This window comes from Aspergillus brasiliensis (assembly GCF_001889945.1).
Source record: "Aspergillus brasiliensis CBS 101740 unplaced genomic scaffold ASPBRscaffold_9, whole genome shotgun sequence".
Classification (NCBI taxonomy): Eukaryota; Fungi; Ascomycota; class Eurotiomycetes; order Eurotiales; family Aspergillaceae; genus Aspergillus; species Aspergillus brasiliensis.
Genome location: NW_027137450.1, coordinates 907,579 through 926,234, shown reverse-complemented (window position 1 = coordinate 926,234; position 18,656 = coordinate 907,579). Strand labels below are relative to the sequence as shown.

The 18,656-nt window shown below is 50.6% G+C and overlaps 11 protein-coding genes across 11 annotated transcripts; 6 read left to right on the top strand and 5 right to left on the bottom strand.

Moving 5' to 3' along the window:
- Window positions 1-217: 217 nt before the first annotated feature.
- Window positions 218-776, top strand: ASPBRDRAFT_56806 (uncharacterized protein; the record flags this gene model as incomplete). Its single annotated transcript, XM_067627631.1, has 2 exons — window positions 218-292; window positions 360-776. 2 exons carry the CDS (start codon window positions 218-220, stop codon window positions 774-776), a joined length of 492 nt encoding a protein of 163 aa, XP_067477330.1.
- An 835-nt stretch (window positions 777-1,611) lies between these two features.
- ASPBRDRAFT_678685 (uncharacterized protein) lies at window positions 1,612-2,225 on the bottom strand (the record flags this gene model as incomplete). The annotated part of the gene is made up of 2 exons (XM_067628968.1): window positions 2,082-2,225; window positions 1,612-2,028 (listed from the first exon to the last, which is right to left on the bottom strand). Exons 1-2 carry the CDS (start codon window positions 2,142-2,144, stop codon window positions 1,612-1,614), a joined length of 480 nt encoding a protein of 159 aa, XP_067477329.1. The 5' UTR covers window positions 2,145-2,225.
- Window positions 2,226-2,740: 515 nt separating this feature from the next.
- Window positions 2,741-3,052, bottom strand: ASPBRDRAFT_83117 (uncharacterized protein; the record flags this gene model as incomplete). The annotated part of the gene is made up of 1 exon (XM_067629493.1): window positions 2,741-3,052. A coding segment is annotated over one exon (312 nt), but the record flags the coding sequence as incomplete, so codon positions are not given.
- Window positions 3,053-3,629: 577 nt separating this feature from the next.
- On the top strand, window positions 3,630-4,257 carry ASPBRDRAFT_208755 (uncharacterized protein; the record flags this gene model as incomplete). Its single annotated transcript, XM_067621841.1, has 2 exons — window positions 3,630-3,668; window positions 3,799-4,257. 2 exons carry the CDS (start codon window positions 3,630-3,632, stop codon window positions 4,255-4,257), a joined length of 498 nt encoding a protein of 165 aa, XP_067477327.1.
- Window positions 4,258-4,533: 276 nt separating this feature from the next.
- Window positions 4,534-5,925, top strand: ASPBRDRAFT_45414 (uncharacterized protein). Its single transcript, XM_067625395.1, has one exon. The coding sequence runs from the start codon at window positions 4,615-4,617 to the stop codon at window positions 5,839-5,841; it is 1,227 nt and encodes a 408-aa protein (XP_067477326.1). The 5' UTR covers window positions 4,534-4,614; the 3' UTR covers window positions 5,842-5,925.
- On the bottom strand, window positions 5,886-8,412 carry ASPBRDRAFT_650544 (sodium:solute symporter family protein). Its single transcript, XM_067628507.1, has 4 exons — window positions 7,844-8,412; window positions 7,522-7,783; window positions 7,191-7,468; window positions 5,886-7,133 (listed from the first exon to the last, which is right to left on the bottom strand). The coding sequence occupies exons 1-4, from the start codon at window positions 8,111-8,113 to the stop codon at window positions 5,931-5,933; spliced, it is 2,013 nt and encodes a 670-aa protein (XP_067477325.1). The 5' UTR covers window positions 8,114-8,412; the 3' UTR covers window positions 5,886-5,930.
- A 1,185-nt stretch (window positions 8,413-9,597) lies between these two features.
- Window positions 9,598-10,840, top strand: ASPBRDRAFT_45412 (class I SAM-dependent methyltransferase). The gene is made up of 2 exons (XM_067625394.1): window positions 9,598-9,708; window positions 9,792-10,840. The coding sequence occupies exons 1-2, from the start codon at window positions 9,658-9,660 to the stop codon at window positions 10,611-10,613; spliced, it is 873 nt and encodes a 290-aa protein (XP_067477324.1). The 5' UTR covers window positions 9,598-9,657; the 3' UTR covers window positions 10,614-10,840.
- ASPBRDRAFT_197779 (uncharacterized protein) lies at window positions 10,822-12,063 on the bottom strand (the record flags this gene model as incomplete). The annotated part of the gene is made up of 5 exons (XM_067621138.1): window positions 10,822-11,108; window positions 11,169-11,233; window positions 11,303-11,679; window positions 11,740-11,810; window positions 11,883-12,063. The coding sequence occupies 5 exons, from the start codon at window positions 12,061-12,063 to the stop codon at window positions 10,822-10,824; spliced, it is 981 nt and encodes a 326-aa protein (XP_067477323.1).
- A 345-nt stretch (window positions 12,064-12,408) lies between these two features.
- Window positions 12,409-14,728, top strand: ASPBRDRAFT_181675 (cytochrome P450). Its single transcript, XM_067619955.1, has 8 exons — window positions 12,409-12,641; window positions 12,703-12,785; window positions 12,850-12,904; window positions 12,975-13,384; window positions 13,456-13,788; window positions 13,870-13,980; window positions 14,078-14,235; window positions 14,308-14,728. Exons 1-8 carry the CDS (start codon window positions 12,428-12,430, stop codon window positions 14,510-14,512), a joined length of 1,569 nt encoding a protein of 522 aa, XP_067477322.1. The 5' UTR covers window positions 12,409-12,427; the 3' UTR covers window positions 14,513-14,728.
- Window positions 14,729-14,845: 117 nt separating this feature from the next.
- Window positions 14,846-17,311, top strand: ASPBRDRAFT_181673 (GMC family oxidoreductase). The gene is made up of 7 exons (XM_067619954.1): window positions 14,846-15,238; window positions 15,324-15,406; window positions 15,496-16,000; window positions 16,073-16,183; window positions 16,270-16,414; window positions 16,476-17,060; window positions 17,145-17,311. The coding sequence occupies exons 1-7, from the start codon at window positions 14,882-14,884 to the stop codon at window positions 17,189-17,191; spliced, it is 1,833 nt and encodes a 610-aa protein (XP_067477321.1). The 5' UTR covers window positions 14,846-14,881; the 3' UTR covers window positions 17,192-17,311.
- A 106-nt stretch (window positions 17,312-17,417) lies between these two features.
- Window positions 17,418-18,648, bottom strand: ASPBRDRAFT_181671 (alpha/beta hydrolase). Its single transcript, XM_067619953.1, has 2 exons — window positions 18,108-18,648; window positions 17,418-18,038 (listed from the first exon to the last, which is right to left on the bottom strand). Exons 1-2 carry the CDS (start codon window positions 18,531-18,533, stop codon window positions 17,700-17,702), a joined length of 765 nt encoding a protein of 254 aa, XP_067477320.1. The 5' UTR covers window positions 18,534-18,648; the 3' UTR covers window positions 17,418-17,699.
- Window positions 18,649-18,656: the final 8 nt, after the last annotated feature.

Here is an 18,656-nt window from a genome sequence, read left to right as displayed (position 1 = left end):
CTCACCCGGATGCCGTAGCCCGTGATTTCCTACGACGAACGTATCCTCATTCCTTTAAGGCTTTTACTCTGCTGAGATATCTCTCTCTGTCTGCTATGACTACCACAATCTATTCTTTTGGTTTACTTGTCAGTTTGGCCGAATTGGAGACCAACCTACTACCAGTCTGAGCGTTTGGCGGCAATATCTCACTACCAATCCCCCAAACGCCGCTTGGATGGATAGACGAACACCAACTCCCAACTCCCAAAACGCTGCCGACAAGCAGTGGGCCGAGGAGCATGGCTACCTCGTAAGTTGCAGCAATTTACATACAAAGATGTCCGTTTCACTCAAACTGACTGACTATGCTTGCATAGAATTATCATGAAGTCGTCCCAGGTTGGACCGACGATCCTAGAGCTCTTCGGCATTTCTTTCGCCCGGGTACCCCAGAATGGTACCAGGCCCGCTCCTATGGGATCATAGATGCTACTTTAGTCCTACTAGGAACGAATAACAGCGGTGAAATGGCATTTATAATCAAATCAATGGGTCGTTACTATATCGGTGATCTGATGATTGATGATATCTTTGAGATATCAAGGCCCAAGAGGTGGCCGGCGATCTTACGCGTTATGGAAGAGAGAGGAGCACAAGCTCTGGGACTGAAAACGCTCAAACATGTTGAATTGCCGGATGATGAAGACCTACCGGAGGTAGAAGTTCCAGAGGGGGAGAATTTATATGTTCCCATAGGCCAGGATGCTACTAGTATAGCCGGCCAAGGACAATGAGCAATAGGTTGACGCATTTATGGAATTCCAGATACTTTCTATGTCTAAGACATCCATATGTACTGAGCTCAATAGTACAAATTCCATTAGTACATTATTGTGAATTATCGGGAATATAGAAAATACTGGTGCTCTCTATGGGCCCAAACCTTCCAGTAAACACACCCCAGGGGGAGGTATCTCACCTCGCAACCTGGAATAAACGGTCTTGTGTCAAGATTATCTTTGGTACCAGGCTACTATTACTTAGATTACAGCTGTTTACATCCGATGATTTTAAATCTTCATGTTCAGAAGGGTCTTTAGTAGTATTTTGCATGTCTGACCTCGATAATAGGTAGCAACTATAGTACCACGACTCTGAATTACAGGTTCATATCCATACAAAGTCGAGGATTTCCTTGCAGTTATTCGGATATAAGGATTGACTTTTAAGGCGGTTGAGACAGCGGAAGGAGAATATGGTTGGAAGAGAAGAAATCCTTTTGCAAGATGAAGTTGTGTTGATGGTGATTTCTGGTCCGTCTCGCGCAGTTCACGGAGAGTCCACAATCCGTTGTGGTTTATTGGGAACTTGGAAAAGACTGGAAGCTCTTCTTCATATGTTTCGAGGAGAACGATGGATTTTCTGGAAGGAAAAGAATCATATTCCTGCCCGAATAATGTGTACGCAGTACGTAGGTCGATACGGCCATTGAGCCACGGAAGAAGTACTTCTGTTGTCATCCTAAAACACTGGGAGTTATGATCTGGGTACTTCATCTACATGTCTACATGTCTACGATTCTAAATGTTCCGTGCAATTCGAAGATGTCCGTGGATCCCCTCACGGGTCTCATTCTTCTCTTACCTTTTCAGCAGGAGCGTCCTGACCGACAGGAACAAAAACACCATCCCCTTCGAAGAGCCTCGCGACTGGTAGATTACCATCATCAGGCAGCTCATTGGGCTCAAGCTGCTTCATCTTCAGCCCTTCTATCCCCATGTCCGCCATAACACCCACGATATCCGACAATGTCGTCGGCGCCGTTATTTCAAAGATGTATTCGATCAGAAAGTCTCCCCAATAGTAGCGCCCATTGGCTGTGATGATATAGCCCATTTCACCACTATTATTAGTCCCTATCAAGACCAGCGTAGGATCCGCGATCCCGTAGTAGCGGGCCTGGTACCATTCTCCGGTACCAGGGAGAAAGAAGCCTTCAAACGCTCGGGGGTCATCAGTCCATCCTGGAGCAACTTCGCAATAGCCCTAGGAAAGCCATTAACTATTGAACTGCTCGTATATAGCTTTCTGCGACTTACAAAGTAGTCTAGATTGTCGGTATCCTGCTCGTCGGCTGGGGAGGGAGAGTTTGGTTTATCCATTTTAGCGGTGTTTGTGTTGATGGGAGAGATAATGTCACTAAAGCCCAGATAGAAAATAGAGCTCTTCCGGATATAATCAAGGGTTGAGAGTTAGAGCGATCTGCTGCAGAGAAGAAATCGAAGAAGAACAATCTTTACAGCGTCCAGGTGTACGGTTCGGTTGAGCCAACCATGAGTGAATGTTGACATCATGAATGACGCTGGTCATTGAATATATAGACATGATGACACCCAGATTGGTGCTCTTCATCTCGATGATCTTTCACAACAATCACATAGCGAGGTCGAGCAATTCAACGGCTTTCCAGAGCCATATGTTCGTTGCCGACTGCGGAGCACCTACATAGCTAGCATCTTACGTACTGGACTCGATCAGGTTTAAAAATAGAAAGAAAAGTAGAATTGAACGAAATAACCCATTGCCAATCTTATTGTCCCCCCACAGTTCTGTCAATATCATCCTGTCGGATTGGGGGCAACGATATTGAACTATTGGTTGCCTTTCTCTCCTTAGCCAACCTCTTACAGCCTATACACCGACCTACTGGTATGAAGACGCCATCCCCTTCAAAGAGCTTCACCACTGGTAGGTTCTCCTCCTCCGGGAGTTCAACATGCTTGAGCTCCTTCGTCTTCAACCCTCTTTCTCCTTCTTCCAGGACAGCCAGGATTTCTGGCCACGTCGCTGGCTTCGTTATTTCCTCGATCTCGTCCGCCATGAGATCGCCGATATAGTAGCGGCCGTTCGATGTGATAATAAAGCCCATATGGCCACTATTACCGGTTGCAATGAGAACCATGGAGACATCTGTGAGCCCATATTTGCGGGCCTGGTACCACTCCATTGTACCGGGCTGAAAGTAGTCTTCGAAAGCTTTTGGATCCTCTGTCCATCCCGGCACGACTTCGTGATAGCTCTAGAACATCGAAACAATTGATTAGTGCTGGTAAATTGAAGGAAATCGTACACAGACGCATAGTATTGTAACTCACATATTTTTCGGCGTTTTTTCTGTCTCCTTCGTTGGTATACCGTTCGAGGCCTGAAACTCGTTTCTCCATTTGAGCGGCGTTTGTGTTGTTGAGAGATATAATGCCGTCAAAATAATGGCAGGGGCTTGGTAGAAGTTGGCTTTGATCAAGCCGATAGAAAGAGATGAGTGAATTTGAGGCAGAAAGGTCTGGCAGACCTGAATGAGATCGGTTTACCGCACCCACAGCACTCCTAGCAACCGTAGTAGGCATATAGATGATCATTCAGGATACCACGGAAGCCTTTTCCATGGTGACCGAAGTGCTCCTGCCTTGATTGAACGTTAGAGTTTCCTCACGTCTCATGGGGTCATCATTACTCTCAGTGACACATCGGACCGGATGAAACACCCGGGAGCTACCATCATTCTTCTCTTCATGATCCTTCATACGTTGGTTGCAGTCTGCTTCGACTTCTCGATAAACGAACGGATTGTAGAACTCTCCCGTTAAATGCGCGAGACGGAGCAGAAGTCATCCTCAGCACAACTTGTATTTTGTCATAATCCTTCCTATTCCATTTCTCTACTTTCTCGCCCTCACTTTGATACCATGCCAACCAAACCCAAAATAAATCCTAACTCCAACCCCCCCACCCAACCTAACTAACACAACATCTCAGACTACCTCGCAGGAAACCGAGCCTATCCCCGAAGAATGGACAAATGACCCAACTCGTCTGCGAAGGAGCCACCATACAGAAACTGTTTTTGCAGCGTCTTACGGGCTCACCAACATCTCGGTGTTACTGAAGAATACGCCCGTAAGCGGGGAGTTCGGATACATCTTCTCATGCAACGGTCGCTACTACTTCGGAGATACACTGTCAGATTGTATGGGCGAGATCACGAAGCCGACGACATATTCGGGGATATTGCATGTTTTGAATACCAAGGGGGTGAATGGATTGCGGACAAGATGGCTTGAGATGATCCTGGAACCAGGGCCGGGGCCGGAGACAGAGCCGGTAGAAATGCCTCCTTCGCAGCCAGAGGTGAATCTTTTTGTTCCATTCAAGCAGAGTAAGGGCTGTAAGACGTGTGCCAAGTTAGATGCTGCCAATTCGCAATGCAAACCTTGATGGACTGGGCTGGACTGGGCTGGTTGTGATGACGTTTTTCATGTTCGGGAGACAAACGATGATGTAGGTCACGTAATGAACGTAATTAACCAGTAGGTTGGGGCTCGGCTGCGAGATCCGGAGATCCTGCTAGCTATATATGGTTAGTTGGTTACCTTATTTGGACTAGTAGTTTTCATGCTTGGCGTGCGTCATGTTGACGGGAGGTGATTCAACCACTCGGTTTACTTCACTACAAAGTATATAACTCTCATTCACTGTCCTCCATGATATCCTCTCAATTTACCAATCAATTACAATCCCTCACTGCCATTGAACCTTCCAAACCTCACATACACCACCCACACCACCACAATCATGATGAACAGATCCCCCAGAGTCGCTACCCGCTGTCTGAGACAGCAGCGCCTCCGCCAATCGGCCGGTCGCTACCACCGTAACGCTCGATACCAATCCTCTTCCTCGTCCTCCTCATCCGGCTCCACAGGCACAGGCACCGGCAGCAGCAACCCCGCGCTCATCGGCGGTCTCAGCGGTGGTCTCGTCGCCATCGTCACGGGCTACACATGGTACCACTTCTCCGGGGCCCGCAAAGCCGTCAAGACGATGAAACAAACCCAAGTGTACGCCGACCAAGTCAAGCAAGGCATTATCAACAACGCTCCGGAGCCAGACAAGGCATTGAACTGGCTGCGCGATACGCTGAAGAGCTACGCGGTGTTTCTCCCGGGGGCCAGCAAACACATTGATGTGGCGTTCGATGATCTGGAGAAGGTGAAGCAACGGCATGGACCGGAGGTGGATAACATTGTGCGGGATGCGTATAAGGAATTGAAGGCGTTGGGGAGCAAGGGCGGCTCGAATGCCGATACGGCTATCCAGGCATTACAGGTCCTGCAGAAGAGTCTATCGCGGTTGATGGAGTTGTCTGGGGATGCGGCGGGGGATATTTTGGATAATCACCCGTGGTTGCAGGAGAAGGTCGGTGGCGGGTGGAAGCAGTTGAAGGAGATGGGAGATGCGTATGGACCGCAGGCGAAGGAGGAGGTGGAGAAGACGCGGGAGCAGCTGGCCGGGGTGGCCAAGAAGGGATTCAGTCTGGCGTCGGTGGAGGAGGTGCGGAAGCTGATTCAGGAGGAGTCGGAGAAGTTGCAGAAGCTTGGGGATGAGCTGTGGCAGAAGGGGTTGGAGGAGAGTAAGCAGTACTTGGATAAGAACCCGCAGGTGAAGGAGCTGGTGGAGAATAATGCGGAGGCGTTGAAGAAGGGGAATATGAGTGAGTTGTGGGGCATCGTGAAGGAGTCGGCGTCGTCGGGCAAGACCGAGCAGGTGGAGAAGTATGTCAAGGAGAAGGTTGACCAGGCCCAGCAGAGCGGGTCTTTTGATCTGAGCAAGTGGGCGGATATGGTGCCGGGAGGATCGAATGTTCTGGGCCAGTTGCAGTCGCTGCGGACGTTGCAGGAGAAGAAGGGTAAGGAGGCTGAGAATATCCTCAAGGAGACCATGGATGAGATCCAGCAGGTGTTGAAGAAGAGAAAGGAGCAGCTGGAGAAGCTTGCCAGTGAAGCGGAGAAGGAAAACTAGTGATTCCGTGGGAGCGTGATGTATATGTACGATGAAGTACCAATGATTAGATTTAATAATGAATCTCTAGACATATTTGACAAGGAACTCTACTTTTTGTGCCGGCCAATAAACTCACGACTCGACGTCAGTACGCCTCGTACGCCTTTGGCTATCTCGAACCGTCCGTCGTACAGCGGATACACCACAACAGCGAAGAAAGCGCAGAATTGCCAGATGATTGCGACCGTGGTCCATCCCGAGAAGAAGGATTTGGTGAAGATGTAGTCGCGATAGAGCGGCATCGGCCATAGCACAAAGGTGATCAGAACCAACACCACAAACGTGGCCCACGCGATCCATAACCATCGGTGCAGCTTTCGCAGCGTAGCGTCTGTGAAGGGGTGGCGGACGTCGTCTAGACTGAGACGGCTTGGAGTTGACGTCGGGCTGGCATCCGTCGAGATAAAGACCCCTTCATCCTTTGTCTCCTGGGTAGTAGTGGGCGTATCTCTAACCGGTGCTTCGTCGGCCAGTTCAATCCGGAGGAACTCTCGCCAGTCAAATGTGTACGGGCGATAGAGAGAAATAACCACGGAATAGAGGGCGGGTGAGAAGAAGGACCCGATTGCACCGTAGAGTGCGGGCAGCTCTTCGCCCGTCGTGGTCATATTCACCGCTCCATATAGTGACTTGGCCGTCGCGAGCCAGATGGCAAGACCGGTGAAGAAGCCAAGCACTGGCGATACGATAGCTGCGAGACGCGTCTGACGGGACCAGAACAGAGTCAATCCGAGAGGGATGATGCCCGGGCAGGACAGAATCGGCCGGAAGTAACCGATCCACGTCATGTTGGCTCCGCCGTAGTTGAGAGCAATGGAAATACCGGTGATGAAGATGGCATGGAATACGACGGTTATGTGGCTGACTCCTAGAAGCCGGCGATCACTGGCTTTGGGGTTGATGTACGTCTTGTACATATCAAACGAGAGGATACTGCTGACAGCGATCATCGACGAAGAGACCGTGCTGGTCAATGCCATGAATAACAGCACGAAGAAGGCGATCATTCCACCCTCTCCGAGAAGGGCCTTGACCAGGTACGGCATCACCATGCCTTTGCTGACCTCGGTTGTCGTAATATCGACCGGGTAGGTGGGCCAGATGGGAGTGTGGTGAAGCGCTCGAGCAGTCAGGCCAATAACAGTGCCTAAGCCCCAGGGGATACCAAAGACGGCTACCGCAGCCAGATTATATGCCGGTACGGTAGAATTCACTTCACTGGCAAAAGACTTTTGCCAGAACGCAGTGTCCTATATGCGAGTGAGTTTTCTGCCACATGCGGGAGAGAACGAAATAAATGAGCCTACCATGACCACGAGAGCTAAGTTACCGAACTTCAGAATGAGGCCCCAGATAATGGCGCCTTTGGACTTCATTGTGAGCAGCGATCCCTCAAAGTTGCCGGAGATGTAGTTTTCGCTCGCAGTGGCCATCACCTTGTCGTACAGTCCAGCCAATCCGCCAACTTCGGGGTGGGTGAGGACGGAGAGCGTGAAGTAGATGATGAGGATCAAGGCGACTGTGGTGTGCAGAAAGTCGGTCAGGAACGTCGCTTTCAGCCCTCCGACGGCCGTATAAAGAACAACTGTGCCATTTTGGTCAGTATAGTAGCCTGCGATTGCTATGGTCCAATCTTACCTCCCAAGGGGATCAAGATGGTCGCGGCAACAAAGTTCATGCCCGAAACACCGTTGATCAGCTGGGAGCCGGTCAAGATCATCGACGCACAACCGAACACGTTGTTCGTCAAGTTCAATATCATGTAGATGACATGTCCCACCCAGCCATACCGCATACGAGTGATCTCGAGGGACGTGTGGGCATACGGGACCCGGATCTTGGCCATGACACCCAAGGCCGCCATCAAGGCAATCTGAAAACAGAGACCCGATCCCCACCACTGTACGGGTTTGAGATATTAGCATTTACCGTCAACAAAAGTAACCGCCTGCAGACATACCAGTGGAACCGCCAATCCATACCGATAGCACATTGCAGCCGATAGAACGGTCTCGTTGATCCACATCCACGAGGAGAACACAGCGGAGGCAGTCAATCCTGTACCAACGGATCGATTTGCGACCATAAACATCTCCGACGTGCCCGAGTCTTCCGACAGGTACGCCTTCTGCACCTTGATTGCGATGAGAATCACCCCGCAAAAGAACACGCCCAGGCCGATCAGGAGGCCGTAGGCCGTCCCTTGCGTGACAAGTTCGACAGCCGCCATGTTGACCAATGCGTTACGCGGCAAAAATGGACCAGCAGTCTCGGGTTGCCGATTTAAGGTACATTAATGCCAGGCATTCTGTCTTAAATAACTGCCGGATGAGCACAATGCTTCGCCGTTTGCCGATGACTGTCAGTGTCACGCTGTTCTTGGCCGTGATGGCGTTATGCATAACCCGGCCGAGAACCAGGCGGGGAAGCTGCATGGATGCAGCTATAAGCCGCTTGATACGGCATTTCGTTCCTGGTGGATAAACTGAGTTGCTGAACAGAGATCGAGTGGCTCCTTGGTGGTGGGAGGGGATATGGCGTGCGCCATGCCGCCGATGGCAACACCCGCGGGAAGGATTTGATAGGCTTTGATGGCCAGTAGCGTATCAAAGTGACCTAGACCCTACTTTAGACTGACTGGTCAGGAGTGAAGATCGAAGCACTCCATGATGCAGGAGGATCACGCATGCTGGGCTCACAATCTCGATATCTCTTTGGTTGCTTGTGAAGCCTGAGGCAGGAATTGACTTATAGTGGACAACAGCGAGGGACTGGCAACTGGCAAAGTAACATCTAATTCAGTGATATTTGGGGGCGATAAAGAGCAGGCTACAGTCCTTCGTGTCCATTATGTGCATTCGTTATAATCGGTTGAGCCCAGATATAGTGAAGAAGCCTCTTGGTGTGGTGAATGCATCGCGGCAATAGAAAAAGCTTCCGTGGGATTACCTTGTTGATTAATATTCAGCCTGACTGATAAGGCAGCGAGACGCGGCGGGCCGGATTCCTCCGACCACTGCCCGATAAGCTGTCACGTGATTATACTCTTATCGTCACGCTTTTCCAGCACGCCCAATCGGGATAATGGCGGGTTGCTGCTGACTGCGATGCGAAGATCCCACTATCGTAGTAGTTATGATTCATGCTAGCATGGTACTAATAACCATCTATGCAAGGGAACATTGGTCACTTATTTCCGTACAGAACATGCTCTGATCAGAATGTCCACTACAAAGCGGTCTTCATCGTAGTACTTAGTTGAGGAATTCAAAAAATATATATTGTGCCTCTAGTACTAGTAATCTGAAGCACTTGCCACTGGTTCTATGAAAGTATCTTAATTAGGACTACTACTAGGAGGTGGACTATATATCCAAGACAGAGTTGGCCCTCTAGGAATAAAATAAACTTACATGGGCTCGCATTGGTACGATGGTGATTATCCCTCCATCGCCTAAGTAATAGCAAGTGCCATACACGTCCCGCGGCCTTCTGCATCTCCTTATCCGTGAGCGAGACAAACATGTGCATCTCATTTGGGGGAAGTCCATCTTACGTGGGTTTCCTTAAGTCCAAAACAAGCCATTACCTGGGACAGGAGAGATCAAAACATCACGCTTACATCGGGCTGTGCTATGTTACAGCTAAGTGCAATTTGCGGTATAAATAGATGCTGTCTCGCCTTCAGCTGTGACCTAAGACCATATCTACATTAACACATCTTACCCACAACAAGAAGCTTTCCCCATTTTCTCTTGGAACATATCCTCCAAGATGACTCCACCACCCACATCCAGCTACGTGATGACCAAGCCAGATGAGAACGTAAGTAGTACCTGCCACACCCACCATTCTTGCCTCCAAAGCCAATCACTATCATGACCCCCTAACACACCACCCATAACCAGGACGAGAAAGACCGTCTGGACCTCCAGCACAAAATCTGGCTGCTCGCCCTCCAAAACCGGCTCCACACGACCACATTCACATACCCCCCAAAGACAATCCTTGACCTAGGCTGCGGCACCGCAACATGGGCCCTATCAATGGCAGAAGCGCATCCTGAAGCCACCATCACGGCAACCGATCTGCACCATCCCCCCAAGCCCACTGCCGTGACGCTCTCATGCACACCCAATCTTCACTTTTCCCAATTCGACGCGAACGACCTCATCTGGCCTTTTCCAGAGACTACCACATTCGACTATATCCACAGCCGCATGATCACCTCCGGAATCCACAACTGGCCTCGCTTCCTCGCTCACTGCTTCTCTCTGCTTACCCCAGGCGCTGGCTGTCTCGAGCTTCTCGATGTTTCTCATCCTTTCCGTGCGGATAACGCAGCTGCGGATGGGGAGGTGCTGTCCGCGTTTATCCGGTTTGGATACGCCATGGAAAGGGTTTGGGCTGCCCAGGGTATTGATTATCGAGCTACGGAAAAACATGAAGTTCGGTTGAAAGAATTGGAATTTCAGGATATTGTCATGGAGGAGGTGAAGTGGCCGCTTGGTCCGTGGGTGCGTACCTCGGAAAGGGAGATGGAGTTGGGACGGTTGAATCTAGAGAATTTTGGGCGGTTTATTCGGACCGCTGGGGTGAATATTCTGATGTGTGGGGATGATAATGGGGGTGATCAAGAGAAAAGGGCTGAGGCTCAGGGGCTGGTGGATGATGCGGTGAGAGATTTGGAGGGTAATTGGGATACGAATCGGTACTATTTGTCGATGTAAGTTGGTTATTGGGCTCGACTAGGTCAGTTCTCGTGTTTGGTGATTCCGATGGGCTGATTTCTTTTTCTTGACAGGAAAGTCCACCGCGCACGGAAGGGAATTTAGTGATGACAGCAATGGCTAGATGGCAATTTGGAGAAGCTAGGCGGTCGAAAGATGTATTGTGTGGTAACCAAGATGTGTTCGAGATACAGATAGCGAAATCAATCTATACAAAGGATCGTGCTGAGCCGGCATGAGATTTGACTCCATCCAGCTCGTAGGAATGGCCTCTTCGTACCGAAGGTCCCTCGGACTGTACAAGAGAATCATGCATCGCCGATTCCTTCTGGCTCGTGCCCGTGCTCCGTTGTATGTTCTTCACGCTCCTCTCGAAGAAGCTCCATAGCACTCCAAGCTTCGGCCCGATCGCGGACGACAGGAATGGCAGACAGGCGGAGATGATCCCCATACTGGGCTCAATATACGTCCATATTGAAGCCATGAACACCGATTCTATAGGTCATTTTTAAATGAGCGAAATGAATCAATCGCATGGTGGATGCTGAGACTTACTTGATAAGTCATTCACGTCAATCGTGGCAGTCGAAACAGCGCGAACGAGACTGGCAATGCAGGCGCTAGTACACACGTGGAACATGTTATTGAATGAAGCTATAAGGCGCGGAAGGTAAAGAAGAGATACTCACACCGAACCGAGAGCAAACGAGCCCAAAAGTATGACCTTCTGCGATCCAGACATCTGCAGTCTTAAGACTGGGACGACAGGCAGAAATAGGATCATCCAGTCGATCAAATTATTTGAGATAGAGTTCCCCCACAGAAACGGCAACAAATCGATACAGTGCCCGGGCTTTGCGGGTAACCATGCTTTGTCCACAGGGGTGCACTGGAACAGGACAGTAAAGAAAACCCCGATAAACCATGCGGTGGTGAGAAAGGCAATGCTGCATAGGGCGTAACGGAACCAGCGCACCCTCCAGAAGATCCTCTTCAGCGAAAGGAGGATTGAACACTTGATTGTGAATATCAGGATGGTGTATCCAAGTTCAGGCCAGAAGAACATCTGTCACGGGGATAGATTAGAAGTTCCATGCTGTTTTTCTGTTTCAAGGATATCACAGACCTTCAGGAGCCAGAGCATCTCATCCTCGGAAAGGTCAGCCATGGGCTTGCCCTCACCCCCTTTGACTGCAACTGTACGGGAGAGATCTTATGTCAGTGGACATGCATCGAACATCCATCAAGGCCATCCAGCTGTAGATTTACGTAGAAAAGCTCCGGCATCCTCGATATAGAGCATAAAGAGTGCAAAGGCTAATAGCCAGTCATCGATGGCTAACGCGTGCTTCTTCCTCCGCTGGATTAGACGCCAGCTGAGGAAGAACGTGGCAAGCACAGTAAGAATGGGAAGGATAATGACAGCCTTGAGACCGTCCGCAGCAAGCATGATGATCAGAGATGTTTTGATTGACCTGCTGATGAAGCAGGAGATTAAAGCGTAGCAGATTTATGTGGGCAGAGGGGTGATCGAAAGGATAATTGCTGACACGAGGATTCAGTACTCGCACTTGCATATCCCTTCGGGAGCCTCGCATGCTTTGGTCAGCATCTGAGCGTAATGTCTTGCGGCGACCGGGATTATGCGTATCCTCCTGTCAGCCTTGGACAAAATTAGAACAGTGGCCTACGATTGAAGTAATGGAAGTGCACGTATGCTGTCGTGTTCGAGTCATTTATGTGTAGGCCATTTCCCGGGTTTGCTCGCAGACCGCTATTGATCATCGCAATCAAGGACTGTACAAGGACACAAAATGAATCAAGCATATTTCATACTCAGTGCACTTTTGCTCTGCGCAGGGTATACAATATGCCTCGCTATCTATCGTCTTTGCTTGCACCCCCTTGCCAAGTTCCCGGGCCCTAAAATGGCGGCTCTTACCAAATGGTATGAAGCATACTACGACCTGATCAAATCACCTGGTGGGCAATACATGCATGAGATCAACCGAATGCACGATATTTACGGTAGGGATATGTTGTATCCTATGTAACAGGCCATCTCCCTTGCTTCTGACCGTGTGAATAGGACCAATTGTCCGCATCAACCCCGACGAGCTTCATATCCGGGATTCCATGTATGTTAACACGCTATACTGCAATCCGGCGGGAGTAAGTCACACAAACAGCGATATACATTGTTCCTACATGAAATATAGCATCTAATATTGCGAAGGGTAAACGAAACAAATACCCTCCCGCCGCGCATATGACGGGGACCCCTGAAGGGAGTACGTTGACCTCTTTCCCCAGACGACTGTAGCCTGAGACGTGAGTTCCCAACTTAATAACAACCTCCAGTCTTTGGAACCGTCAACCACGATGTTCACCGCAAGAGACGGTCTGCTATAAGCCCGCTCTTCTCCAAGTCCACCGTCACGGCCGTGGAGTCCAAGATCCAGCAAAAGGTTCGAACTTTATGTGATACACTGCGTTCGCAGATAGTCCACCATGGGTGGGCCGAGCTACGCCTTAATCTTCTCGCATACGCCACGGACACAGTGTGCGAACACAGTTTCACCAACCTGCGTCTGGACCTACTCACCTCCGACCGGCGTGCACGGCAGTGGAGGGATTCCATCCACGCCATTGCCATTCTGACACCCTGGATCAAACAATTTCCATGGGTTCTACCAATCGCTCTGAAGCTACCATTATCACCCCTGTATGCCCTTGTGCCTGTGGTTGCTCGCGTGGTGGAGCTACGACGGGTATGTTCACATTCCAGCTTACTCTGCCGATCAGGAGCTGACACCCCCCTTTCCTTTTCCCTTGAATATAGGCGATGGATAAGCATGCCTCTGAGGCCGTGAGAGGCTCGTTCGATTTAGCTCAGAAGTCCCAAGACAGCAAGGCGCAGGATCTCTTTAACAGCATTCTTACCAGCACAGCCATTGCACCAAGCGACAAACACCCCTTGCGGATTGCGCAGGATGGCTTCGTGATTATCGTCGCTGCGGGGGAAACGACGGCTCGCATGCTTACCACAGCCACGTTTCATATTCTGGAAAATAAACGGACCATCCTTCCAAGACTAATGCAGGAGCTTGAATCAGTGATGCCGGTCCCCGGCGCGGCAGCGGAGTTGGCGAAGCTGGAAAAGCTACCTTGGCTTGTGAGTGGATACTTATCTTGTTTCAGATCCAAGTGGATAATTTCTAGGCAACTAGGCTTGAAGCTAATTGGAACAACACAGTCTGCTATAATTAAGGAATCGCTCCGTCTCACCGGACTGGTGACTTCACGGCTGCCGCTGGTGTCACCCGATCAGCCATTGACCTACCGAGACTGGGTAATCCCTGCCGGAGTATGTGACCAACTTTTGATGACTTGATGATGCATGAGATGATCATATTTTACGATGGGATTCGAAGGATAAGAGCATTGTCTGACTCTGACTATAGACACCCGTGAGCATGACTCTGCGCGACGTGTTGCTCGACCCGAAGATCTTCGATGATCCGTGTGAGTTCCGCCCTCAACGGTGGCTGGACCCAACACCAGATATGGAACATGCGTATGTGGCATTTGGAAGAGGGTCCCGCATGTGTGTGGGCATGAAGTGAGTTTAGCAGATATTCTCCGCTCTGCAGATCGGGGTGACGAAGCTGACGTGATATCTTTCATTCCACAGCTTCGCCCTTGCCGAGCTGTACCATTGTCTTGCTTACCTCCTTCGAAATATGGATCTTGAATTGTACGAAACCGTGCGGGAAAGGGATATTGACATCGTTCGGGATTGCTTCATTGGCGAAGTATCACCGTCCAGTGTAGGGGTGCGAGTGGCACTTAAGTCCAGCCGTACGGCAGCGGCTGGGAGCGAGTCAGCGTTAGAGTGAAAGGGCTCGGGGTAACCGGTGCGCTGCAGGTGTGATGTTCCTCAAGTTAGGGTGGTCAGATATTTTCAATGATGTGCAGATGTTGCATTGTATGTATGTGAATGTAGCACAGTTGGGGGGCCATGCAAATGTTGTGCAGGGTTTCTTTCCACAACTATGTTTAGCAAGTAATGGACAGACAGGAAAGACACAATCATCTTCTCCTCACCTAGAGAGCACTGCCTTCACTCAATAGTGATGATCTGGTCTGCCTGATTATGGGGCCGAGACAGACCTGATATAAAGATAGAACACACTCCATGCAAGCAAGTCGATACAACCCTCATCATCCAGGATACATCTGCTTTACCTACATCTGTGACTACCAACATGAGATCCCCCCTTTTTTGGCTGCCCCTGGCCGCTTTCATTCTGTTCCACGCAACGATCATCTCATGCGAGTCAATCACTGCATCAGGACTCCTCGGTTCCCACTTCGGCATCCCTGGCCTCAATGCAACCTACGACTACGTGATCATTGGCGGAGGAACAGCGGGTCTCACAGTCGCCCGCAGACTGGCTGAAACACCTTCCGTCAGCGTGGCAGTCATTGAAGCCGGGGACTTCCCTCAATTTAGCAACGGGAATTATTCGGAGGTCCCGGCCTACGCTTCGGAGTTTACGGGCAGTGATCCGACGCTGAAGAATCCTGCTTTGGATTGGTATATGTATACTACGCCGCAAGAGGTATGTTCGAGGAGATGTAGATGTACTGATAATGACTTTTTCATCTTATTGAGTATCGGGATAATGATGGCTAAGAAATGCGCAGCAACTGAATGGGCGGACGGCATTGTTCGATTCGGGTAAGATTATTAGTGGTAGTAGTGGGCGCAACTTCTTATGGCAGGTTCGGTGGGTTTCCAATAACCATGATTTTCATGTGGTTGCAAGACAAGTTTTACATTGAGCTAACCAATGATCATTCCTCTGTCGCTAATCAGAGGAACACGCGGGTGCTTCGATCGCTGGGCACAAGAGGTAGATGATCCAAGTTACCAATATGAGTCTTTCCTGCCGTATTTCCAACGGTATGCTCACTTCCACCTGCCGAATGCCACGAATGTGACATACAACCTGTCAGACTGGAGCCCTCAAGGGGGCCCGGTGCAAGTGGGATATCCTTCATGGGTAAATCCAATATCGGCCTGGCTGGGACGGGGATTTACCGAGATGGGCATGCAGGCACTGCCATCACTGCTGAGTGGGGATCTCATGGGCTGGTCGTGGCTGTCGCAGACATTAGACCCTGTCACGCAGACTCGAAGCTCTTCGTTGGCTTTTCTTGAGGAGGCATTGGCGGAGTCGAGTAACCTGGTGCTCTACAAGTCTACCTTGGCCCAGAAGATTACCTTCCAGGATGAGCGGGCCACGGGGGTGCTGGTCGACACGGCGGGGCAGGTGTACCATGTTGCGGCGAGGAGAGAAGTGGTGCTATCAGCTGGTGTGGTATGTTGTATGACTCTATACTGCTCAGCTATCTGACATGCATATATTGACATTGGGGCTCTGTCCCATTAGATGAGATCACCTCAGCTCCTGATGGTCTCCGGTATTGGACCCCGAGAGACCCTGCAGGCTCACGGGATCCCAGTAGTTGCAGACCGGCCAGGCGTGGGTCAGAACATGGCGGTAAGGTCACCCATTCATCTTGAGTCTCTAGTTAAGAGGAATCACGCTTACGAATATGCTGACATCCGCCCCCTCCCCCCTTGCAGGACAATGTTCTAGTCGGACCAACCTACCAGGTCCGAGTGACCACGCACAACAGCCTCGCAGATCCAGCCTATCTGGCTGCCTCGATCGCAGAATACAATGTCAATCGCACAGGGATGCTCACGAACGTCGGAGGCGATGTGGCAGGTGCTCAATCCCCCTGCCCCTCTATCAACCAGCGTAACATGAGTCACTCACTCCCCATCAGCCTTCGAACAAATCCCGCCCTCCATGCTTCACCCCGAAACATCCCAAGCCCTGAACGACACCTTCCCCCCAGACTGGCCCCATATCGAATACCTCGTGCTCGACGAGTACTTCGCTACCGGCGCCGACAGCAGCCGGGGGGTATCCAACATGAAACAATACGTCGCCGCGTCGGTGGGGCTCGTCGCCACCTTCTCCCGCGGGAATGTCACAATAGCCTCATCCGATGCAGCCACGAACCCCATCATTAGCCCCAACTGGCTCCTGGATCCGCGCGACCAAGACGTCGCGTTGGCTGCATTTACCCGTGCCCGACAACTGTTCAACACGACAGCCATGCAGCCTGTTGTCATGTCAGAGGCCTTCCCCGGTGCTAATTATACCTCCCGGGCGGATTTGCTGCGGATTATTCGAGAGAGTGCCAATTCGGTCTATAATGCCGTTGGATCTAACCGTATGGGGAGGATTACTGATCGTGAGGCTGTCGTTGATAGTCGCTGTCGTGTTATTGGCGTCCAGAGCTTGCGTGTTGTCGATGCTTCGGCGTTTCCGTTTTTGCCCCCTGGGCAACCTTCAGCTACGGTTTGTGAGTGGTCCTTTTTTTTGTCTTCATTCTACTGATGACTGGAGAGTGAGTCAGAAAGGCTGACTATGGCGTCTGTGTTTGTAGATGCACTGGCGGAGAAGATTGCTGCGGATATGCGCCAGTCAGGATAATTTTGTCTGGGGTGGTCTCAAAGGAGGTAAGGGTGTGACAAGGGGCTTAGTGGCATGCTAGGAGTCTATAGAATCTGATCCGCGTCAGAGAAATCAGCCGGAATCTTACATGGTAGTGCTGCACGTAAGCGAGAGTTACGCACCCAAGGATATAACTAATGCTCTTCCTAGTAGGAGATAGCCCCTCGACGAGGCTACAACGTATGCATGGAGGGATTGCACACATCACCACGTAGATATTCAAGTAAGCATATGTCTCAAAACGGAAAGAGTTAACCTTAAGATCCAGTGAACTAGACAACATGCTGCTTACTGCTTCGCGATGGAACTAAAATCTGACAGCCAGCCAAGAAACGAGGGGGAGGGGTGATAAGCGCCGATGATCGGGGCTTATTTGTTGCATTCCGCTTGCCTCATGATCCTTTCCTAACTAGCTATCTAGCAGACCATCTATCTACCTCTGACTATGTCAAATCCTTTATAGAGTCAAACTAAGAGTAAAACTAATCTAAACAGACGCCACAGCCGCCTGATCCACCACCGCCGCGATCTTCCCCACCAGCATATCCGGCTGGCTGAGCATCGGCGAATGTCCCGCACTACAGCGATCAATCTCCGCACGAGCCAACTTGGCAAAGCCCCCCTGAAAGGCAGCAGGTGCTGCCTGATCCCGCTCGCAGATCAAATAGGTGGACGGAAGATACTCATACGCGGCACGAGTAGTCGGCGTCGTCTGCACCAAGTAAGACTGCGGAATGAGACGTGATTCCCAGAGGGCTGCTTCGGCGTCCGGGAGATCGCTGTACAGAGTCTTGGCCCCGTTCATGATGCGGAAACGCCCGTCCGACTAATACCAAAGAGTTAGTTTAGTTTGTGGTTCTATTCTTAGTTGGATCGAATGGGAAAAAGAACGTACCGTCAGATAATTATTCGGCGACTCGCCGAATGTCCCGATGACGGATGCCCCCTCGGGGAGAACAAAGGCAGCATAGTAGAAGAGATGCAAAACACCGCCCTTCTTTCCCTCTGCTCGACGGGAAGTGTAGGCCAGGGACTGGGGGATAGCGGTACTCCCCACTATGCCTCCGTAGGAATGCATTACCACGACGACGGATTTCTCCTCCTTTTCGATGAGCTGCTCCAGAGTTTCGGTGATGGTGCGGGCGTCGTCTTCCAATGTGCGGGTGGGAAAGTCATCGGCCTCGACGTCGCTGCAGCTGGGGAGAGTTGGATGGATGACGGGGTATCCGAGGTCGCGAAGACCCGTTGCTAGTTTAGCGTAGACGAGGGGGGTCTGGAAAGAACCCTGGACGATTACTATGGAGGGCTTTTCCGTGGCCATTGTGTGAGAGTAGGAAGTTTGCTGTAGAAATGGGATGTGTGGGTTGAGAGTGAAAATAGGAAGGAAGCTGGGAAGTAGTAGTTGGAGCTGTGGCAGAGATATTTTATAAGTTAGCCGCGCCCG

Coding starts and splice junctions, on each gene's coding strand:
- ASPBRDRAFT_181673 (XM_067619954.1), top strand. CDS start 14,882: ATGAGATCCCCCCTTTTTTGGCTGCCCCTGGCCGCTTTCATTCTGTTC. Junction 15,239..15,323: donor TGTATACTACGCCGCAAGAG/GTATGTTCGAGG, acceptor AGAAATGCGCAG/CAACTGAATGGGCGGACGGC. Junction 16,415..16,475: donor CGTCGGAGGCGATGTGGCAG/GTGCTCAATCCC, acceptor ACTCCCCATCAG/CCTTCGAACAAATCCCGCCC.
- ASPBRDRAFT_650544 (XM_067628507.1), bottom strand. CDS start 8,113: ATGGCGGCTGTCGAACTTGTCACGCAAGGGACGGCCTACGGCCTCCTG. Junction 7,784..7,843: donor ATGGATTGGCGGTTCCACTG/GTATGTCTGCAG, acceptor AAACCCGTACAG/TGGTGGGGATCGGGTCTCTG. Junction 7,134..7,190: donor ACTTAGCTCTCGTGGTCATG/GTAGGCTCATTT, acceptor ACTCGCATATAG/GACACTGCGTTCTGGCAAAA.
- ASPBRDRAFT_181671 (XM_067619953.1), bottom strand. CDS start 18,533: ATGGCCACGGAAAAGCCCTCCATAGTAATCGTCCAGGGTTCTTTCCAG. Junction 18,039..18,107: donor CGCCGAATAATTATCTGACG/GTACGTTCTTTT, acceptor CTTTGGTATTAG/TCGGACGGGCGTTTCCGCAT.
- ASPBRDRAFT_181675 (XM_067619955.1), top strand. CDS start 12,428: ATGAATCAAGCATATTTCATACTCAGTGCACTTTTGCTCTGCGCAGGG. Junction 12,786..12,849: donor TATACTGCAATCCGGCGGGA/GTAAGTCACACA, acceptor AATATTGCGAAG/GGTAAACGAAACAAATACCC. Junction 13,789..13,869: donor TGGAAAAGCTACCTTGGCTT/GTGAGTGGATAC, acceptor GGAACAACACAG/TCTGCTATAATTAAGGAATC.
- ASPBRDRAFT_45412 (XM_067625394.1), top strand. CDS start 9,658: ATGACTCCACCACCCACATCCAGCTACGTGATGACCAAGCCAGATGAG. Junction 9,709..9,791: donor TGACCAAGCCAGATGAGAAC/GTAAGTAGTACC, acceptor ACCCATAACCAG/GACGAGAAAGACCGTCTGGA.
- ASPBRDRAFT_45414 (XM_067625395.1), top strand. CDS start 4,615: ATGATGAACAGATCCCCCAGAGTCGCTACCCGCTGTCTGAGACAGCAG.